The following is a 22573-nucleotide window of genomic DNA, read 5'->3' as shown; positions in this document are numbered from 1 at the left end:
GACAGTTGTGCCTCAAAAACAAGGAGGAGAGCGCGGGGTAGGGGGAGGAGGAGGGAGGGCGGCGGGTCGAGAAGAAAATTTGACAAAGGAAAGAGATGAAAAGTGTGTGTGTGTGTGTGTGTGTGTGTGTGTGTAAGGGAAAACAGCGAAAGAGAGAGAGAGAGAGAGAGAGACAGAGATGGTGGCCCACTCTTCATTTCTGTGCCACAAGCTCTCCTGGGCATTTGCGTGCTCCGTTTTCAACCTAAGTGTAATTTGAGCCCTGGGTTGATACAAAGTGTATGCAGCAGCTCTGTTCAAACCCAATCACTCACCCTGACGTGTAATCCTTTCCCTCGCCATCATCAACGCTGCTTTGGGAATAATGAAACACACTTAAGCAATACACAGCAGTCATACAGCTGCGAGCGTGGCCGCATCTTGATGAGATGCCTCGTAACTCTAATGAAAGGTGTTTTGACCTGTCAATGCGCGTAAATGATTGCCTTGCTACTGTATCTGTGGGAAACTTATTGATGGCAATATCTGGTCCAACTGGGTGATTTGCATGAGAGATGAGGAGCACGTTGCTTTTAAAAATACGGCGCTTGGCGACCGTGCTCTACATTTTATTTGTTAGGTCTCCTTTTTCTTTCCCTTCATCCTCAAGTCATCTTGTCTTGCGATGCCATTGTTGCCACGAAGAGGATTATTACAATTAATTGGTTAGCAAGACATTATTTCAAAAAGGGAAATTGGCTCTTATAATTATATAGAGAAGGGAATACTTTAACTCCCTGGAATATCAGCTTCCTGATATAATGGAGCTACAGCCCCTCACTTCCCCCACCTCCATCAGCGTTAGCGTGTCTGTCTGCCTGTTTCCTGTGACGGATCCATTTTCAACAGCTCCTGGCCCTGCAGTGGCTGTGGTAGATGGCTGGGTGGTCGGGTGGCCTGCGTGAATCTCTCACTGGCTTGCCTCGCTTGCCGCCACCCAGCTGTGGTCTGCAGGGATCTGCTTTTTGTTCGGTCCCTTTGCTGAGCTCAGTGTGACTGACCATAGAAGAATGGGTAAATACACTGAGCGGAGGGCAGGGTGGGTGAATGGCTATGTAAACAGAGTAAAGAGCAAATGTGTCTAGTACAGCAGTTTTTTCTTGCGCTGCCTTTCAATAGATTTTACAAGTTAGTTTTTGACCGTGCTATAAGTGTGGTTCTATGTGGCAACATCTGGCGGTTCAGACTAAAATATCTCAACAACTACTGAATGGGTCATTAATGGTTCCCAGAGGATGAATCCTAATGATTTTGTCTAACTTTTCCTCTAACGTCACCACCAGGTAAAAGATTTGACTTATCCTGTGAAATATCTCAACATTTACTGGGTGGATTGGTGCAAAATTTTGCAAATCATTCAAATTCATTGTCCCCAGATGATATATACGTATGACTTTGGTGATCTCTTCACTTTTCCTTTACCGCCACTAAGAGGTTGACACTTTGGTACACATATTCTTGTCCCCCACAGAATAAATTGTGATCTCTTTGGTGATTCCTCAATGTTCCTCTTGCACCTCTGATGATTTAATTTGATCGATACTATGTTTTATGGCCACATGCCTGCAAAGCTAATGCAATTCCCATCAGCCTCAGCTCTACTTTGTGTTTTGTGCTAATTAGCAAATGTTAGCATGCTGACACGCTAAATTAATATGGTGAACATGGTAAACATGCTCCACATCAGCATCAGCATTGTCACCGTGTTAGCATGCTGACGTTAGCAGCCTCACAGAGCCGCTAGCATGGACTTGTGTTGTCTTAAACACTGTAGCTTGTGCTGGTTGCGCTGGTGATGTATGAAACTGTTGGAGGTTTGCTTTACAACAAGTTTTTACTCAGACCACAAAAGAATCACAGAGTTCAGGGAGTATTTAATTCATTGATCCTTTACCTTTTTGAAAATCAAAACGTAAAAGTTACACAGATATTGGTGATTTAACGATCAGAGATATCAATGTACACCATTGCCAAATGATATATTTCACACCATAAATACTCATAACACAGAAGCAGGAAATCAGTTACCTGCCCCTGTCTGCAATTTATCATCGAGGGACCAATTCTGACACACTGATGTTCATAAAAACACATACCCGCTTCGTAACCAAAATGGGGGTCACGCCCACCGATGGCCAAATCACGTGGTCAACGTGAAGCATGCTTTACCTTTACAAACAGATCTATGAAGAATGGATGGGAAGAGAAGATCAATAACTACAATTACAAATATTTTGGCAGGAGCACTGAGGGAGAAACAGTTTTTGATAAAAACATGGATGGCTCAGGTATGTCACAGACATGTGAGGACGATAAAGAGCAGAAAGTGGTGAATCAGAGAAATATTGACAATATGATAATGAGGTAGTAGTCAGCAGGGCGCTGCATACTTTATTTTCAATGGTATTTCGGCAACCTACTGTATTGACGCTAATATATTTACACACTTAGACACAGCTTGTAATGTAAGACATGTTCTCTTTTACTTAACACAGTGCCGTATTGCAAGGTAAAAAGAAAAAAAGGGAGATGAGAGGACTCCCATTATTCTGACTCTTATGGCTGATCATCTTGGGCCACTACAAAATTCTAGTTGTAAAGATTTTCTGCAAAAGTTTTCATTTATACTGCACTTTTATTGAAACAAGCACAAAAGTCTTTTATCAGTGGAGCAAATCAAATATAGTTCTTCTGATATACAGGATACATGATTCTGATTAGAGGGGTTTAGAATATGTCACCTAATAGCATACAAATTCTCCCAAGTCTAAGTAAAAGCATGCTTTTAGCATGGTTTCAGTCAGAATTGGTCCCTGTTGTATTGCACAACAGTAAAATAACTCAAGTTATAATGTCACCCTCTACAGTGGAGCTTGTTAACTGGACAGCGGCTAGTTCGAGTTGGGATGACCGGGCGCTGGAGTGGGTCGGCATCCTTCATTATGCGGCCATTGAGGCTGCTGTAAAAAAGGCATGCCGGCTGCTGGATCAGTGCTAGCCATTGATATCGCAAGCATGGCGGCAACTCTACCCTACTGCAATGTCAGGGATTCCTTTGATCACAGTATCATATTGTTGTGACAGCGCCACAATTTATCACATCACATAAAATCCTTCAGTAGTATAAGCATTCACCTCCAACATGTTCTCTCTCACATGGAGACGAGCGGCACGGCTCTGCTTGGACTGGACTATAGTATCACTCACACCCAGCGTAATGGACATGTAGCTAAACACAGGGAGAAGGGAGCGGGAGATCTCTTTCTCCCACCAGAGATCACACCTTGTACTGACACACCGTTGGGTTGCTGTTACCCTTTGGAGCATGCTGACACTTTGTTTCTTGCATAGCTATTCACATGTGCATGCCTGGGCATCCCGAGCTCTCCTCGCAGATGCCTGCCTGCCTCCCGGCCAGTGGGAAGGGTGTTACTCTGCACTGGCCGCTGTGTCAACATGAGGTCAAGAAGAAGTGTTCCACGTGTCTACTGTACTCCTGGAGGGAGGGCCGCGCAGACAACAACCTCCTGCCGGGTTAAAAATAAACCCAGTGTGAAGTGCCACCACTCCCGCTCTGCACCTGCCATTTACCTCCGTTTGGTTGAAGCTCTATAAATGCAGACACGGCTATTAAAAGACGGGAGGTGTCTAAAATGGCGAGAGCAGATGCTGGGCACCTTGCTCCCTGTGTGTGGGATGACTCTGCCACAGGCTTAAAGGGGCCCAAAATAGAGTGGTTGACATATGGGCCTCTGATTGTTTGAACATGGAATCTCCTGGACTTCTGCCACTCCGCATAAATCCTTTGATACTGCCGCACCAAACCCGCTGATCATCTTTCACCTAGCCCGAATCAGGTCATCTATTTGCATGCCAAGAGGCAATTTCCATGGGCTTAAACAACGACCAAATTTGGGGTTCAATGGGTTGCATGAGCAGCACCGACACAAACCACCACGGGAGAGGAGGAACATTAGTGTGCAACAGTTGTGTGTGTGCAGTGGTGTGTCCAGTTGGCGGGACTGAGATGCACAGGCATGGTCTTCTAGCAACAGCAGCATTGAAAAGCACATGACAGATAGGAGGTTAAGCCCGTTCTTCCCGACAGCTCCCTTTATTGCTGAGTTACTACAGAATAAGACAACTGACTAATTGTACCTGCCTATGCTAGTTTGGTTAAACACGGGACCAGCAAGTCTTCCAGTCTGAGACAGATCCACAAAGATCACACGGCTTACTGCTCTGGAGAGGTATATCCAAGTACATTTAAACTGATAAGAGTTCACATTTAGGTAACAATTTTAGTTCTTTTTTTTTTCCAGGAGGAGAACAAGAGAAAATGGCCACCGAGGTCACCAGACTTTGAACTGTACACTCAGTCTTCCAATAATAAATATATACATGTCCTGGTCAAGTCCAGGCAAAAACACAACTGTGAGACAAGTGTCTGTTTATGGATGTTGACACCTCTGCTGTCTTCAGAACAAATTGAAGGAACTTTTACTTTTATGAAAAAAGAAACCTCTTTATCTTGTTAACAAGATCTGGCAAGTACTTATTCTGAAGATGCTGAGGGGCAGAAGGGTCCTTCATCATATACAGCATGACCACTGACAATTAACAAAAACCAAAAAAATTATTACTGTACATAGTATTTCTTATATATTTTAAATTAATCTGCATCATTTTTATATTTATACTAATAACCAAGTTTTGCATTTGTTCTTTTTTATGTGGTGTCCAGGGGTTCCAGGAGGAGGAGGAGCGAGAGCGGTCAGTCTCTCTCCTGCCGAGCACAGTCAGTGGGGGGGTCTCCTTCTCCCGAGTACCCTCAGCCTTGGCTCAAGTCAATTTCTGTTTCGCTAATGCAGCCCCCCGCCGTTGCCGTGGCCAATCAGCCGCCCTCTGATCAGACCTTGGCCTCCAGCATCTCCAGGAAGAGTTTGTGCATGGGCACCTTTCCCTGCACCTTGATGCTGTAAAAGTGCTGCACGGCCTTGGTGGCCGTCTGCCGCAGCAGGGGCAGGGTCATGAGCAGCTTGCCCGCCCGCCGCGGGTCCTCCTGGTGCTGGCTGCTCTCGTAGTCCTGCAGGGCCTCATGGAGAGCGTCCTGAAGCTTCTGGACCGCCTCCATGTCCTCTATGTGCATGGAGTCTGACGGGAGGAGAGCAGAGAAAGGAGCGTGAAGAGTGGTGGATTTTCAAATTCGAAAAGAACAAAAAAAGTAACTCATACGAAATGTAGTTTGCACTTTGAGACACTGGTAATATAACAGGGGTGATGGGAAATGGAGTTCTCGAAAACTAAATTAAATCTCATGATTGATCTTTACTGCTCTGTCAGAAGCAGTAAGGTAAGGTAGCGCATTATCAGTATAACTCAACCCCTGACAAGATAAAGAATAGATCATAAAACAGAAAAAAACAACATCTGCTTTATTTTATTTATTTATTTATTTATTCTTTGGTGGACTGGGACATTTGCACGGCCCTTGACCAACCAGACTGAAAATCAATGTTATCCTCTGGTAACAATGGCATGAATAGCACGCAATCTCTGCTGAGCGAGTACACATTAAACACCTCACACTTCCAAAGGACAGATTGCTTTCGAACAACAAAACAAAGGAAAAAAAAAAGAGGGGGCTCCATTAGAGGATTGGACACCATAAACGAGCCTGAGATGAATACAATACTTCCTTTCAATTAATTTCCTTCCGACTCCCTCAAAGAGGGTTCTGACCAGCAGATTGGAGGGAAAACAATTTCTGCTGGCTTCATTTTGCTGCTAGATGCAACAACAAAGCCAGTTATCAAAGCAGGAAATTTCCCTGCACATGTTTTGTGCTATTTGTCTATATTCAGAAAAGGCTTGCTTCTATGCTGCACTGTGAACAAGAAAATCTATGACTGTCTCAGCTTCAATGAGCCCAAATCTCTCCCCCCTCCTGGCCCGTTTTAGATCAGTCTACAGTTTCAGTCTGGCTTCTCTCTGGTTCTTCGCTCCTATAATGTTTCGCTACACTGCCACCGTTTTTTACTGATCCTACTGTACATCATGCTACAGCACTCCCCTCTCATTCTCGCCTCTTTCTGCCTCCGTCTCTATCTCTCAGTCTCTCGCAGGGACAGCTCGGGGTCGCGCTTTCTCTCACTGGTTAACCGGTGTCTGGCCCTCCGGAGGCGGCGCATCATTGGCTGCCTGACTCGTCTCACCTTGGCGGTGCATATTTTACCACACGGGACAATAAAAGGCAAAACAGATTTCAGACTTCGCCCCAAATTCATTGACTGGAACAACTGTATTCCCAAGACCTTGAGACATTTCTCACCCTGGCGGTTTTCAAATCCACAGTGGTAAAATGAAGTAGGTCGTTTTGTAAAGTGAATGTGGGAGGGAGGGAGGGAGGTGAGGGGGGAGGGTGGAAGAACAAAAGGCAAAAAAAGAGAAGGAAAATCTCAGATGAGGATGTGGTGTGACATAATTATCTCCTGTTCTCTTCACAGAGGCTGGATTCACAACCTAACAAGCTGCGTCTTTCCAAATCAAACCAATATTTGGTTCTGTTTTTCACACTCAAACACGCGCACGTCTTGGCAGTAAACACGGTGTGAATCAAATTGAATGTTTTTGGGGGGGGGGGGGGGGGGGGAATAAAAAGAGAGACATCAGAGGAACAGATGGGCAGGAAAAGAGGGCAGGAGAGCACACGGCTTACGGCCTGTAGTCCTTGGAGGAGGGGCCGACTTAAAAAAACAACTTTGAAGAAACAATTTCCTCGCAATCCATCAGTGAGCCCACGTCGATCCGATTGATAAACTGCTAATTACAAAATCAATCGCTATGAATTTTCACAGCTGTCAGACGGAGGGGCTCCCGGGAGAGTGATCTCCCAGAGACCTTGTTCTAACATTCCGGACACCCTCCTCCTCCTCCTCTCCGCGACCCCCATCTCTCCTCTCTCCCATACTCCACCTCCCTCCCAAAGCTCCGCTGAAAGCCAAAGCCCACCATCAGCATTTTCATTTTTTACCCCCGGACAAAACAAGGGAAAAGCGGCCCAGTGACCCAGGCGTGCATTGATCAGAGCGGGACAGGTCCTGCCTCCTCAAAAGGAGCCTGTCAATAGCAGCGTGCCGTCTCGGCATTGGAACAAACGAGGCCTATCACTCCCTGATACTCATTCCATTCGACTTAACACATTTTATTGACAGGCCCTGTGCTCCTAATGAAATGCTAAATTTATCTCCCGTGGCTGCTGTGCCCTGCAGCTACTGTTATGGAGATAGAGAAAGAGAGGGGAGAGGGAGCGCTGGAGAAATACCACAACATGGAAGGTGTTCAATTAAAAAAGCTCACTCCTCCTCCCTCTTCGCCGTGCTCTGCCCTTATCTTCTCTCCATCTCTCCATCTCACGCTCCAAACTAAAGGTTACACTGAAAAACTCCTGGAAAACTAAGAAATGTCATTTCTGAAACTGTGTTAGGCAATACCTTACAGTTTCTGGATATTATACCGTCGAGTGTGCATTACTCAGAGGGCCAGTCGGGAGAGAGTCAGTAATACACAGGAAGACTGTCACTAACATTTCCATGTGGAGTCTGCTGCAGACTTTTTCATATACTGTGTGCTTATTTATAGGTTATTAGTAGATTAAAAAAAAAAGTTAAAGGCCTCCTTTATCATTATTCAAAAGTTTATTTGTGGTCTGCATTTATTGTATAAAAAAAATATTTTTTGTCATATTTCTCCAAATGCAATAATACTTTTTATAATAATTAATTAGAAAAACTGAAAGGGGAATAATAATAATAATAATAATAGTAAGAGTAATATCAAATGAAGGCTCAACAGAAAAATTACAATACGTATTCCACATGACTGCTGTGTTCCTCTATATAATTTAAATATGATTATAATTATTGTTAAAAGAAATTCTTTACATACATGGTTAATCAGGAGTCTTTTAGCAATGTTAGATATTTTTAACACGAATGTTCTGTTATTATTATGAAACACTATGATATTTAAAATACTTTAAATGACAATTAAATAAATAATTTCACCTTTTTATTGAGGCTATTCTCTATTTTTTCTAACGCTTCGTCCGTTAACGTGCATTAAAATGCACATAAAATTTGCTTCAATTAAGGATCCTAACACCTGCATGTTATTTGTGACGCCTCACCTGAGTTGGCGAGCGCGATGGCCTTGAGGGTGACAAACTCCTCCTTCTCCACTTTGAGCTTCTTGCATTTGCGCACCAGCTGCAGGATGGAGACGTAGAGGTCGAGCAGGCCCGTCAGCCGCGAGTGCTCCTCGTCCATGATGTAGTCCTCGGCGTACACCAGCTCGTCCTCGTACGGCAGCGAGCGGAACACAATGCTGAGGATGAGGATCTCCATCCAGGCGCTCTGCAGTAAGCTCATCTGGTCTCCCAGAGAGAGAGAGGAGAAGCCTGAAAGTACAGAGGGGGGGAATATATGAGGACAGGAGGACTGCATCACAGTGGAAACATGTTTACGCATCTTTGCCTCTTCTTGATTCAGCCAGAAGTCTTCTTTCATTAAAGAAGTACAAGAAAGTATTTAGAAGTACAAGAACAGACAGTGTTTTGAGTTGATCAGTAAACCGATCGTGACTTGTCAAGCTCCGGTAGCCTGGAGTACATGCCGAGGCACATGTTAGCGGGTGGTGTTTAATTTTAAATGCACAGTGGAAGGTGCTCTTTGAAGCCGGTGTCAGAGCACTTGAGTGGGCTTTACTGTAAGTGAGGACAGTAAATCGGTGCAAAGGTCCGGGACACACAAAGCCATGTGGTTACCCCTTGTATCCTGTCACACTTCTATTGGTGTGCGGGGGATTAGCGCTGAGACACATTCTCATTGGAGGGGTGGAGGACATGACATGCACTGTGTAGCGGGAGGAGGTGACAAGGGGACACACACACATAGCAACATGCAGAGACACAAAAACATGTGTCAACCGGGAAAACAAACAGACACACTCTGCGACACCTCTACGCATGCACACACACACACAAAGCACATGGGTCACATGGTTCAAAGCCCAGCCTGAAGACCTGCTTAAACCCAGGGCCTCATTCTCCAACAGCGGCTGGATGAGCTGATGAGCTCGGGCGCATCACGCCGCTGTCATTTCCCCTTCAGCACCTCTACATGTGCTCAGAATAGAACATTAAATAAAACAAACTGCTAGATCCCCAAAAGATGAGCTGTGAGAAGCTCAAACAAATTAAAGAGGGCGAAGGCAAAAAGAGAGGAGAGACCGAGGAGCAGATAGCCATCTCATCCTTTTTCCCTTCGTGCTACCCTTCAGCTGTCAATAAACTGCGTGAACCCCCCCGATTCTTTCCCCTCCACCTCCCACCTGCCTCCTCCTGCACAGCATGCCTGCAGGCAGCCCATTCTGACAGCATATTAGGCTCTTCAGCTCCGCCCCTGATTAATATGATTGCTTTTACAAGTTTGCTGCTGCCACGCCAGCTGCCACCGCGTGATTAAGAGGCGATAGATTACAGTATTGACCAGGGCGCTCGCCGCACCTATGCCCCACGTTTTCTCTTAAATATAAATGATCTCACTGGGGTGCAGCCACCAGCCTGATGTTTATCTCCTCCTGCCAGGACGCCGTGAACGCACACACACACTCACACACACACATGTGAGAAGAACAAGAGTCATGATGAGGAGGCGTGAGAGAAAGTGAAAAAGAAACAGGACGGAGAGAGAGAGCGAGACGGGCAGGGAGAGAAGAAGAGCCAGGGAGAGTAGTACCTGAGTGTTCAATTTCCCTTATCGTGGTGATGACCACTGCAGGGGAAGAGCTGCAGGATACATTAATTAACAGATTGTGATCAGAATGTGAGGGCCTTCACATTTTGAAGGGGAATCAATAGTCAGTAGAATAGAGTGCTAACAGAAAGGTGCTGGCGCCCGGCTGGACCGGTCAGAGGTCTGAAGAGCCCAAATTAGACCCAACAAAGCAAACCGCCGAAAGCACTCAAAACACTTGACTATTATCAGCGGAGGCAATAAGCCATATTTTGTAAAGGCCTCTGCCATTACACATATCCAGACTGCATCTTCAAATCTTTTGTTGTGTTATTTCCTTGTCTGCATACGTGGCCATTAAGTCGGACAGGATGTGGACTGGCCGGAGGGAAATTGTCATGCAAGCGTGGACGCGGTCTTGATTGCCACATCAGGTTGGCATCACAATCACAGGCGAGGCTTTGTCTAGCCTTTTAATGCCAAGGAGGACTGAAGCGGAACTAAAGCGCTGCTCCCAATGTGACAGCCCGTGTGAAGGCCTTGTTCAGGGCTTGTTGGAGAGGCTTTAGAGTTGTTCTGATACGGCAGACACCTCTCAGCCATATGCACACATGCAGCTCAGCAGCCTACAATTACCTTTGACGCTAAAAGTCCTTGAATTTAATCCAGTGTTGTGAGATGGAGAGGTGGTGTTTTTCCCCTGCTCCATCCCCTCTCTTCAGGGCCTAAATTATCGCTCCAAATGGGATCTCGTGTCGTTGCCTCGCCTTTTTCCACTCAATTTAATCGAGTAATGAAGTGACTTCCCGACTCCGCAGGTCACACTGCGCTCCGGCCGCCGCACTCTGAAGGTGGCCCGGTTAAGTGCCGTCGGAGTGGGTGATTTCCTCTAATGAAATATCAATATTTACATCTTCATTTCCAGCCCACTGCCTTGGCGGGGTTTGACCAAACATGACACAATATTGACCAAAATCAGAGAGGCCTGTCTGCGCGCTTGAAGGGCCTTTTCCACTCCACTGCCGAGTGCACCGGCACATTTCTGCCTGAAAGTGTTTGTGGCAGGAATGCACAGATAATAACAATGCAGAGTTTTTCTTTGTTCACTTTGACTTAAGGGCCCTGCTCATAGAGCGAACATATGCCTCACAGGGATTTTCGCTTTCAAAATCACAAACATGTAAATAATCAATTTAAAATCAGTTCAAATGCAGACAAAGGAAGAAAAGCAAATGTAGGTTACAATGAAACGACACTACAGGGCAGACCGGTGACCACTAACTTCATCAGCCCTCATAGCTCAAAGGGTGAAAACAAGACCACTAAAGACCAACAACAGCAGCCAAAACCATCTCTCTCCCTTTATCTCCCCAAAAGCCCTGTGCTGCGGGCAGGAGGGGGCAGCCCAAACCCACAGACGGCTGCTTCAAACCCCTCGCAGAGATTAATCAGAGCGCCGTTTCATCTGCCAGAGCACAGGACGGTCCAAAATGAAATGCTGGAGATTTCTGTTGAGCTGGAGTTCATATTCTATTAATTTATTATTGTTTCCCTCTCCCCGAGGGCCATTAGCGCGGGTAATAAAAAGAGATGTAATTACGAGGCACGGTGGCCCCCTCCAGCTGCAGCCCCCTCGTAACTCACCCTCAATCAGACAACAGAGCAGACAGAGGGAGGGAGAGGGACGGGGAAAAAATGGCAAGAGAGAGGGAGAGAAATGGAGGATAAAAGAGAGGAGAAGATATGGGCCAGAGAGGAGAAAGATAAGGAAGAGAGAAAGAGAGCAGCAGCAGGGAGCGGAGCATGAGGGGAAAAAGGAAGAGGGAGATAGAAAGAGGAAAGAGAGTAATTCTGGCTGGACGGGGGCTGATCTATCATGGCCAGCTATCAGAAGGACAAGCAGGCCCTGAAGACTCCTGCCCAGCGGCAATCTCACCTCAGCCAAGTCAAGTGCTCTCCGGGCTCCAGTTGGAGTAAAACTGCCCCTAACAGGACCCCAGGGGTTCAGCACGTCTTTTTTTTTTTTTTTCTCCGAACCTCAAATGAATGATCATGCTGCCATAAGCTTATTCTATATCAAAGCTTTTTATTTTAGATGTGAGTTTAAAAAAAAAGAGGACAAGAGGAAAATTTATGCACCTCAGATTTGTATAGATTCCTCTGATCTGGCAGAGTGACACGCTACAGAGTAAGATGTGTAACCACAACAGGAATGAAGGGCAATTTTAAGCAGCTACATGATGGTGTGTGTGTGTGTGTGTGTGTGTGTGTGTGCGTGTGTGTGCGTGCAGCTGCCACCCATGATTCTTGTTGAATTTACATGACAGCGTCAGGAGGACCCAATCAATAGCAGCTTGGTAATAAATTGCTGTGCTTGACATTAATAATCTGCCCTGAAGTCCAGCGACATGTACAACACAAACAGCTCAGTTTGCTCCGAGCTTTCCCCGCCGACGCTGATGTGATGACACAAAGGCTGTTTTCACATTGGACAAAATCATGTCGATACAAACTAAATTGAATCGGCGTTGCTGACTGAAAATTAATCTTGTTTTTTTTTTCAGCTCCAGCGCTCACTTTCAGGAGAGTCGGCTATCTGCCTTCTTTCAACGTGATAACCAGCCCATTATCCCAAGGTAAGTAGCTGGGGAATGGGTGATTTGACCAGTAGCCTGTGAACGCTATGAGGGTGAAGAACGTTAAATACAGTAATCCCCTTGTTTTAATCTGCACCTAATGACCTCCTGACCTCAGTGGAGGAGTCTTTAGCCGTCCCAAGGGCCTCACTGCCCAATACTGACGTTACATATATCTGTACAGCCTCAAAGAGCAGGATGAATCAGGCTTTAATCATTGCCGTAATTACACGTAATTTATCTCCGCTGCTGTCAAGCAACATTGCCTAATGAGGGATGGCGCTCCGCTGACGATCACTTAAAGGCACATCAGCATATAAAATTTCCTGCAGAACATTTTATGCAAAATATGATGCTTATGATTGTTTCGGTCGCAGGATTTTCAACTTGGTGGTATTGTGAACAGTGGACATGCGTAATTGTGCATGTACCTGCTCGTGTGTCACAGTAGCTAAACAAAGCCCTCCCCCACCCTGCCTGGCAGATGTCCCTTCCTGGCCCTGCACACTCCTGACTGCCTGTCTGCCTCCAATACGCCCCCATCTCAATCTCCCTGCAGCTTTTCCGCCTTCCTCCCGCTCTCCTGCCTGGGTTCAGGCCTCAGCATCCACCTGATTGCTCAATCTATCTTTATCTCCTGTGTTGAAGCCTACGTCAGAGGGTAAATTGAATATACTAAGAGCTGTCTGTTGGTGTCTATATTTAATAAAGTGCACTGATGAGGTGCTGATTTATTGCCGGGCAGTATTCACACTCTATTACAAGGAGATTACGCAGCTTGAGTGGGATCAGGCTGGCAACACAGTAAGTAGATTTCACAATTTAATGGCAAAGAGAAAACAGGAGCCCGCAGGGGGCTGGAGGAGGGTGGGCTGATGGGTGGGTGGGTGATTATGGTGGAGGGTTGAGCTGACACAAACACGACAACATACAAGAGGCGCGATCTCTTTTTAACATCGCTGCCTCCATGCTAACAACTAACACGCCAGGCAGTTGTCTGTCAAATGCGGATCTGATGAGCTGCAATAAAGCCGAGATGATGAATATTCCCAAAACGCCCGTAATGAACAGAACAATGCAAACAAGACGATTTAATCAGATTAATCTGGTCTGAATCCAATGCTGGAAAAGCAACAACACATGTGTGGGGGGGGGGGGGTGTTTATTTCTTAAATGAATTTAAGACATAAAAACAAGCTCTGGATGCCGTTAGAATGTTTTACATTCTAGGGGTGAGATGCCAGAGCAAAAATATGTTTTATTGCGTCGGAGCAAAGCAGCAGCAGCAGAGAGTCAATGTTTGCTTGGCCCTTTAGCCTTACGAGAATTCCCAGCTGAAAACACTCGGGCCTGGGAAGCCGGGACGGGAGCTGACAAACGCCAAACAACCAGCAGCTCTAGTATAAGCAGCATGCGTGGCTCTTTTTACATATGAACACATGGCATTCCCACCGCGGGTGGGAAAGGATGTGGGGTGGCATGAGGCAGCGGGGGGTCACGCTGGCATCCCATCGCTCCTGAAGAAGGCAGGAATGTTAAGGTGGTAAACAGGTTCTAGTGTACTGAAGCTGTCAGTACGCTTACTTCCTCCCTAAACCTCTCAGACAGAGTGAAACGCAGCTTTTTACGGGATGGAAGGGGGCCAGAGGGGTGGACAGTGGGCTGCTATGTGTGTCAAAGGTTGTTAGCACCTTAGGAGCAACAAGCCATCTGTCAGCATCCCCCTAACACTGCTCCTAATGACCCTACCCCCCTCAGGCAACAGCCGTGTTAGACTCTGCTTCATGGTGCTATTTGGAGCGGTGACACTCGCGTCCAAAAGCTCCACAGTTATTATCAATTAATCAAAGCGAGATTCAGAATGAGGGCAAGGCTGCAAACTTGTGAAAAGGCTTTGGATATGTGACACCAGCCTTCAATATCTACCCCATTAAACTGAGGTAACAGCGCACCTGATCTGACTCATTAATTGTGTTCTTATTTCATCTAAAGTTGAAGAAAAACACTGTAAAAAATGAAAAGTACTTCACGTATGCAAACTGACCTTTCATGGTATGCTAAACAGAGCCGGGATGACAAAGTTGACATTGGACCCTGTAAGGCAAAGACACCATCTACACTAATGATGGAGCTTTGATATCCTCCAATCGCCCTCCAATTAAAACTCAATAGGGCCACTCGATTCCACATTATGCCACTTTTGAAACGCGTTTTCAAATGTTAGCTGAGAATAGGGGAAATTAAAATTCAATTGGGAGAAGGTAAGTGCCAATTTTCGTGACATTTAAATTGTTACATTTGGACTTTAGTTATTGGCCCATCTGTCAATGGCCTAATCAATGTGGTCTACTTCATAATGAACTGTTAATCTTTTTAATTCCATTGCCTAAGGCTGCAAAAATCTATCAGAATGCAATCAGCAGTTTTTCCCCCCTGTTCCTTTCTTGTCCCGGAGCGGATGGAGGGAGAAATATTGTAGGAACCGAGCATGGTAGGCTGCCCTGGGGTACCGTTGTTGCGTGGAGCGTTAGCGCACGGAGTCTCGCTCAACCAGTGAACCGTCTCTGATCAGGTTCAGCCATGTACAACTCAATTATGCAGCCATTTCATGGCCAGAGGACAACCACTGTCCTAATACAGACACCACCAAAGGGACGGACACAGACCAAGCACTCAGCCGAAGCGGAAGTCTTTATCCTGTCTGACTGTCCTTTTAATCTAAAAAGAAAATGAGCGATTTTCAAAAACAAGTTAAAAAAATTGACCAAACATAAAACACAGGCACAAGTGTGATTGTGAGCATTCATACAGAAGCAGATCAGAATAATCCACTTAAAGTCTACCATCGCCCAGGTGCAGCACTTAGTTTAGCGCATCCGTTCACTTCCAGGTACTCGCTCTCAGCTGGAACAGACTCTCAGGCTTACTGCCTCGGGTTTTGGGTTAAATGATCATTATCGACGCATTTGGAATGACAAGTCCTCTGCCGCAATCTGAGGGGCAAATCCCATTAACATTACGAATCTATCCACTGTACAATACGTGTTAGTATAATCTGATTAACAGGGCTTCAACACTATGACTCACAAAATCCGTGCTGGAGTGTACACACATTAAAATGATGATGCACTCTGGGGTTCAAGTTAAAACCTTTCACAATTAGCGTATAAGAAATGTCTTTGCTCAGTTTATTTGCTCAGAGTATGATTTATGGAGAAAGATCACAAATCCAGGTGTGGATTGCTGTATTAACATCACCTGCTTCAGGTTACTCAGCGGCCTCAGACGACCTGTGAAATACTCTGTATGTTTTCCACAGTAAAAGATAAGAGATGACAGACACTCTTTCTACTGTATCTGTAGGTATGTGTGTCTTAGTGAGTGATGCCTCCATGCCTGCAGCCAGCACAGGAATGTCGTCGTTTTTGTGCACGCCTGCAACGGCGGTGTAATTTTTGGGTCACAACGATGAGAGTGTGTTATCGGGTCAGTTGTGATCCAGTCCTGACTAAGCTCCTTGTTAAACTCTCAGTGTGCTGACCATGCAGGGCCCGTGGGGAGTGATCCAAACAGTTTAGACGCGTAAGGGGCCGGGGCTGAGGCCAGGGACTGAGAGCATATCCATCTCTAATCTCCTTACTATCAGATCTGTACCTGATTAATACCCCTCCTTCTGAGAAGTACTCTAATACCTTTTCAGTACAAAATGCACCAGCCTGAGGTCAGGTGGAGTCCACTTCACTTCACTGAAAATAAATGAACCTTTTTAGCCCATGAATTAGGAATGAAATTCATCTTCTGAATTAACTGATATGACACAAAGCATGCACACACTTGTATGTGTGTGTGAGAGGCAGACCCTTTGTGTGTGTGCGTGCGTCAGCGCTGTCGCACCATTTCCTGCATGCTGACAGCTCCGTGCCTGTCCGAGTCACGCTGATGAGAAGAAGGGGTTATGGAGGTGCCGCTGAGGGACACATTCATTTAGTGTCCCACCCCTCCGTGCCTATAGCACTGTAATGTTATAGAGTTATGGGGGTCAAGCTCAAGATCAAGGAGAATCTGCTTCGGTTGCAAAAAAAAAACAGCGGCTAAACAATGTGTTCTCCGTCAAAATCAGAGGAAAACTCTTGAAGGAAGCAAAATCTCTGCTGACGTGAGGTGCCGTACCCTTAATTCAACAGCCTCTTATAACCTAACACCTCGTCTATCAGAACGCCTATGGGGCAAGGAAGAAACACGATTATGCCCATCAATAATTCAATGTATGTGTGCTTATGTGTGTTCGTGTGTGCATATACGTGTGTGTCTGTGTGTGATTTGACGTCTTGTTTGATTAGGCAGGGCCCCAACTTTGTTCTAAATCTCCCTGGTGATTACAACATGCATTGGCACCGGGTCTGCGTCCCCCTCTCCATTCAGTGCAGGGGTTTTTGATGCACTCTATTGATTTGTATCTTGCACAGCTATGCCCAGCCTCCACGCACCCGGAGGCTGCATGAGCTGCTGTCATTAATTATCTATGTTTGTGCATGCGCATGTTTATTCGGACAGAGCGTGTGTGAGACGAGAGACAGAGGAGAATAAATCTGGTTTTAAAATAGAGCAGACAGGCTAAAAAAAAAAAAAAGGCGAAAAGGAGCAGAAATAATTTGTTCCATACCTGGGATGTGCTTGGCCCAGCCGATGATGACCACCAGCTCGCGGTCAGCCAGGTCGCACAGCGTGGTCAGAGCCTTGATGTCGCTCTCAGGCATGGTGGGGTCAGGCATGGCATAGATCTTCTCTGGCTCCGCCACCAACAGGTGAGACACTATCTTTGTGACTGAGGATAGAGGAGGAAGGGAGGGGGGGTGTCAAAGCAAAAGAGAGGTCAAAGGTCATATCACTGCAAAGCTCAGCGAGGCACAGAGATGCACCGCGCTGATAAACATTGGACACCGGTGAAAGTGTAACACACGGCAGACTGGTGGTCTCGCTTGTTTCTTTCTCTTTCTCATTATGCAAACTAATGGATGGAGCTGGAATTTGTATGAGTGAGATGACGGCGCTGAAAGCTCTCATGCCTACAGGACGCATGCGAGTGGAACGAAATTATGTGTGAAACTGTGAGCGTCCTCCAGCGCTCTGTCGTTGTTTAATATCGGTCATCTGCTCACGGACTTATCACATTTCAGCTCTGACCGGAACAACACCTGACCTATATTTCTGACCAATGAACTCTCAACTGTCCAAATATGGGAGAGACAGCTTTACAAATTTTACCTGCTCGCTGGCCCGGCAGCGGAAGGGCGGCAGCGGAGGGAGACAATGGGGTAGTGACGGAGCAGTACTCACGAGGCTTTTTGGTGGGAGGGGGGAGCGTCAAGCCCAGGTACGGGTTGTTTTCTGAGTCCAACCTCCGCTTGTACTTCTGTCTGCCCCCTCGCACGCGGTCCAGACGCACCCCTGGGTTACAAACGACAGGAGGGACATGAGATGAAGAGTGTGTTTTTTTCCAAACTAGATTTCAAGGGATATCAAACACATGAGAATCAACTAGGTCAAAAAAAAAACAAAACAGTTGTACAGATACACAAAAGAACTCCTCCATCTATTAGAGGATCGAACAAAAATGTGGCACCACGATCAGAGATTACGTACTAACACGTTAGGTGATGTGTAAAGGCAGTGCTGGTTTCTATCAGCAGAGTGGTAGAAGTGTGTGTGTTTGTGTGTGTGTGTGTGTGTGAGCATGCGCTCCTGTGCGCGCGTGTGTGTGTGGATGTGTCAGAGGCACGGCTGCCTTCCCATATGTGGTCCATGCCTGGCTGGTCTACTGTGACACAGCTGAGCCCAGAGCAGGTCTAAACATATGAATATTTAACGCAGGGTCAATGATCTCACAGACTGGCCCTCTAATTATTTAGCTTTTGGGGTGAGGCAGACTGCATACTAATTAGCTGCCAGCTTCATGCCTCTTTGCCTGTGTGTATGTGTGTGTGTGTGGCTCAGGTGTGTGCTCTTCGGCATCCAGAAAAAGACACTTAACCGGCCTACAAGCAAAGACATAGTCCCACACACACTGTACAAAACATCCGCTGTCATACTGCAGATAGGTATTGCTTTCCCATAAAAGACCCTTATTTCACCCCTCTTTCAGGGGAGTAGCACTGAGGCCTTATCACCCCCAGCCACAGCGAGGGGGCCAGGTTGCACACTGATACTGTAAATGTCAAGCCGGCCTCATCATAACATAAGTTATTTATTATCTCATTATTTGATAAGAATGTTTCCATTTGGATGTCTTTTCTATTCTATTAATTTTGAACATAGTTAAAATATTTCATCGACGCTGTTCTATTTATTTGATACCACCGGGCAGGTACTTGGTTATTTAATGCAATTGTATGCAAACATTTATATCCTGCATCCCCATATTTGGCCTAGCGTGTCACTGCTAACGTACAGCCTAAATATTTCTGATATCTTAATCCTGTCAAGAGGGAGAATCCCTTCAATTTACCTTGTATGCATAATGTACCCCCCCCCCCCAAACATGTTTAATACTAGAGGGCGGATGAGAAAAGGCTCAGGGAAATGCTTGCGGTGGAGGAGGAGTTAATTTGTCAGCCGGCCGCGTCCTCTGAGCGAACAACACCCGCAGCCAGAGCACTTCCTTGATGATTTCATCACTTTATAACAGGGAGGACGGTGTCAAACCTGGGCATTGTGTGGCCACTGCAAATGAGCCTAATACAATTTGCCCATCAGCGAGTGCTCTTGGAGGGGATGAGTTTGGATGTGTCCCATGCATGGTGATTGGAGGTCGCTCCGTGAGCGGCGAGGAGGGGGACAAAATCAGATGATGTAAGATAGAGGCCTTCATTTAACAAAGAGGAATCCAACAGTGGATTTATGCAAAGCATCTTCTTGATTTTCACCACTTATCTCGCATGGCCGAAGCCCCTCTCCCTCAAACTGTATGGAGGAGGGGTCCAGCAAACTGTATCATCATGTAACGGCAGAATAGAGATTTCTTCTACTTATATAAATGATTTGATTCCCTAGAAACACAAATCTGATTAGGATTGTCTTTCAATTTCCTGACACTGACAACCCACTAACCTAATTACCCCCAATTCCCAACAGAGCCTCATCCTTCCCAGCAAGCACCAGGGAATCATCCGATGGCAACTACCTGTACTTTACACACACACACACACACACACACACACACACACACACACACACACACACCATAACAATTTCATTTTTATGTGCAACATATAAAGATTTTTTTTTTCTGTGAAGGTGTCTTGAGAATAGTCTTCAAACACTCCACTTGCTGCTCGGGATGAAGTGCTTCAAACTTTCTTCCACTTCAGCTGAGATGGTACAGTTGCTACTGTAGGGGTGGAAAATTCCTCTCATTGTCAAACGTGACGTCACCCCTTTCTACGGTTTCTTCCGGCTCTCCCGATGAGCTCGCCGGCTGCCAGGTGGCTGCGTTTCCGCTCTCCATGATCCTCTCTGCCGGTTGAGTCATGCGGCTGTGTCAGCCAGCGTAAAGCCGGCGATGAAGGTAGATGGGTGCCTCTTTTAATTAGAACAGTCCTGGCCATAATTAACAGATGCTGACAGGAATTAAAGCTTGGCACTAACCTGTCTCATTTTACTGTCCAACAGGGCCAGATACAGGCAGAGAGGAAGGGAGAGTGATTAAGAGCAGCTAGACGGATTCATTCGCTCATGCTGTCGGGCGCTATGGCCAAGACTTTATAGGGGCCTTTGTGAGGTTCATATGTCCCTTTGGTGGCACCCGAAGCTTTAAGTGGTCTGACTCTGATCGGTCTGTTGTGCGCCCTCCAAAGTAAACAGTAGGTGTGTTATAACCGTGTGAAGAGAGCTGAGTACCACCTCATCCAAAGTCATCTCGCTGTTTTATGGCCCACTACACAGTGCGGCGAGGGTAGCAGCGGGTGAGCTCGGGTATCATCTCTTCAAAGCGGGGTGCAGGGGGAGAGGGCTTTTGGCCAAGGCGGCTGGCATTTGTGCACGGATTAGCGCAGGCCTCGGGGTGGGGGCTGGGGCCAGCTGACCTAGGGCTCTTCTTTCTCTCCAAAAACAATAATAATCCCCTTCAGAGCACACTCCTACAAAAGGGCCTGTCTTCACTCACTTTGTGTAGCCGGCCGTGGTAGGGGCCCTTATTTTGAGTCTCTCACCTGTTCTGGGTGTCTCTCCCTGGGGAAAGTGTCAGGATGTCTGGGATGGTTGGCAATGCCAAGGGGGGCTTAGGCGGACCCTATTTTAGCTGGGAAAATCAGAAGGCCACATGGCAAGGCATGGTGAACCTTGCCTTTCAAGGAAGCCGCCCTGCTAAACTGCCGTCAGCACTATTTCAAAGCAGCCCTGTTGCCAGCTTTGCATACTTGTAAGTGTGTTGCAGCATTTTTAATCGCGAGTGGTGATGAGCGAGGGTAGCGGAAAAATTGTCACGCATTGCCCCCCTCCCCGTCTGCTGACCCCAGGAGCTGACCGCCTCGTCACATAGTCCGCTTTCAGGTTAGCTACAATGTCCCTCGTGAGCTGACATTCCTACTCGCACGGCTAATCGAAAAGAATAGATGATACTTAAACTCCACTTTAGATCGCTCTAAATAACAGTAAAAAAAACTTTAAGTGAGGTTTGCCTCAGCTAAAGCTTCTTTATCACGCCTGCCATTACTGCATCTCAGGAGCAGACTGTGTTTGACTCACTGGTACAATCGGCCTGCAGCACACGTGGACATTTACATGTCTAGGATTTCAGGGACGTTACATGTGAGTGGCGTGTGGTTTGTCCGTATGTTCTGTATGTGACTATGGCGGGGCTATTGTGGGATGTGGTTGTTCTTTGCATGCCGGTCTGCTGAACAATGAGAGGAGTATTGTATATCAGCACGGGCACACGTCGCTCCTTTGCGCGGCGAACGCTCGTGACCGTCACACTGTCCTCTCACAGCAAGACAGGTCACTTTCTACCTTTACACACGGCACTGTTGCACAGCGAGGACGGTGGAAAAAGACAAAAGCTATCGTTTCGATGTGCAGATGAATACACGTATGAAGCTTCGCAGAAATCAAGCTTTTTTCCACACTGGCGGGCACGTGGAGAAGGAATCTGCGTGTTGGCGAGCGAGGGGGAGAGGAAGTCTGTGCAGAGAGCAACTGCCACTGAATGATGTCAATGTAATCTCTCAATAGTATCTTGTCTTCTCTCCTGCTCTAAGCTCTGATCCGTTTCCATTGATCAGAGGAAAAACCTGTTGCCCCTGACATTTGATTCTTCTATTGATCACTTCCTCCTTTATACAGTCAAGGGAAAGTACAGCGACTCAACACGGGGTTTAGGCAGGTTTCCTGTAATCACACTGCTGATCTTCAAAGGCCATTTTCCTTATGCCTCTTACCACACTTTGAGATATGAAGGGTCTGATTGTAGCTTTTGTGCTATGAATTTCACTATTGAGAGTACAAATACTGTATCCAAGCTTAATTTCCTCAGAAGATGTCCAACAGTGTTATTCTATCAGACGCAGTGATGGATTTAATCTTCTGTTTCATTGGGGGGCAGCACTGTACTTCGTAGGAGCTGTAAAGTTATAATTAGGTGATTTTCCATTGAGACACAATGTGACCTTTCTGCAGTAATGAAAGTAAGTGGCAACCTCAGTCACATGAGCGGTGGCCATCTCCACACCCCGGGCCTGAGCGTGGCGTTGAGCCGACGGCTTCATAGAGCTTACAGTGGACGCAGACCATGTGCCCCTCTTTCCATTTGGTGACACTTTAAAATGCACCTCGTGTCTTTCTGTTCATCAGGATGAAGGTGCTTAATAATTTTTATTGTGACAGATATCAGTTATTCAGGACAATAGTTGCAGCCTGGTGATGAAAAGAGGAGGGTGGTTCTCATTCTGGGATTGTGCTGAATACACAGAAGTGTGCATTAGAACCTCAGGCTTAGCCGAAGTCTGCATATTTGAGTTTTACACTCTTTCTACCCTGACCTGACACTGGTCATTCATTTATAGCCACGGCTACATATTTTTGTAGTCTCTTATTCTCCAAGATGATATA

At 46.3% G+C, this 22573-nt stretch overlaps 1 protein-coding gene across 8 annotated transcripts in view; it reads right to left on the bottom strand.

Annotated features, from left to right (window-relative positions):
- Positions 1-1901: 1901 nt before the first annotated feature.
- The window catches only part of esrrb (estrogen-related receptor beta), a 45420-nt gene continuing 24748 nt past the window's right edge, over positions 1902-22573 (bottom strand). For all 8 annotated transcript variants that reach the window (XM_041953668.1, XM_041953665.1, XM_041953667.1 and 5 more), the window contains 4 exons: positions 17807-17917; positions 17133-17294; positions 8228-8497; positions 1902-5193 (listed from right to left, as the gene is read on the bottom strand). In XM_041953668.1, the coding sequence (XP_041809602.1) occupies positions 4949-5193; positions 8228-8497; positions 17133-17294; positions 17807-17917 (788 nt within the window). In that variant the 3' untranslated portion in view covers positions 1902-4948. The remainder of the gene's footprint in view (positions 5194-8227; positions 8498-17132; positions 17295-17806; positions 17918-22573) is intronic.

Source organism: Chelmon rostratus, chromosome 15, assembly GCF_017976325.1.
Source record: "Chelmon rostratus isolate fCheRos1 chromosome 15, fCheRos1.pri, whole genome shotgun sequence".
Taxonomy (NCBI): Eukaryota; Metazoa; Chordata; class Actinopteri; order Chaetodontiformes; family Chaetodontidae; genus Chelmon; species Chelmon rostratus.
Note: the sequence above shows the minus strand (reverse complement) of the source record. Positions and strands in the feature narration are given on the sequence as shown.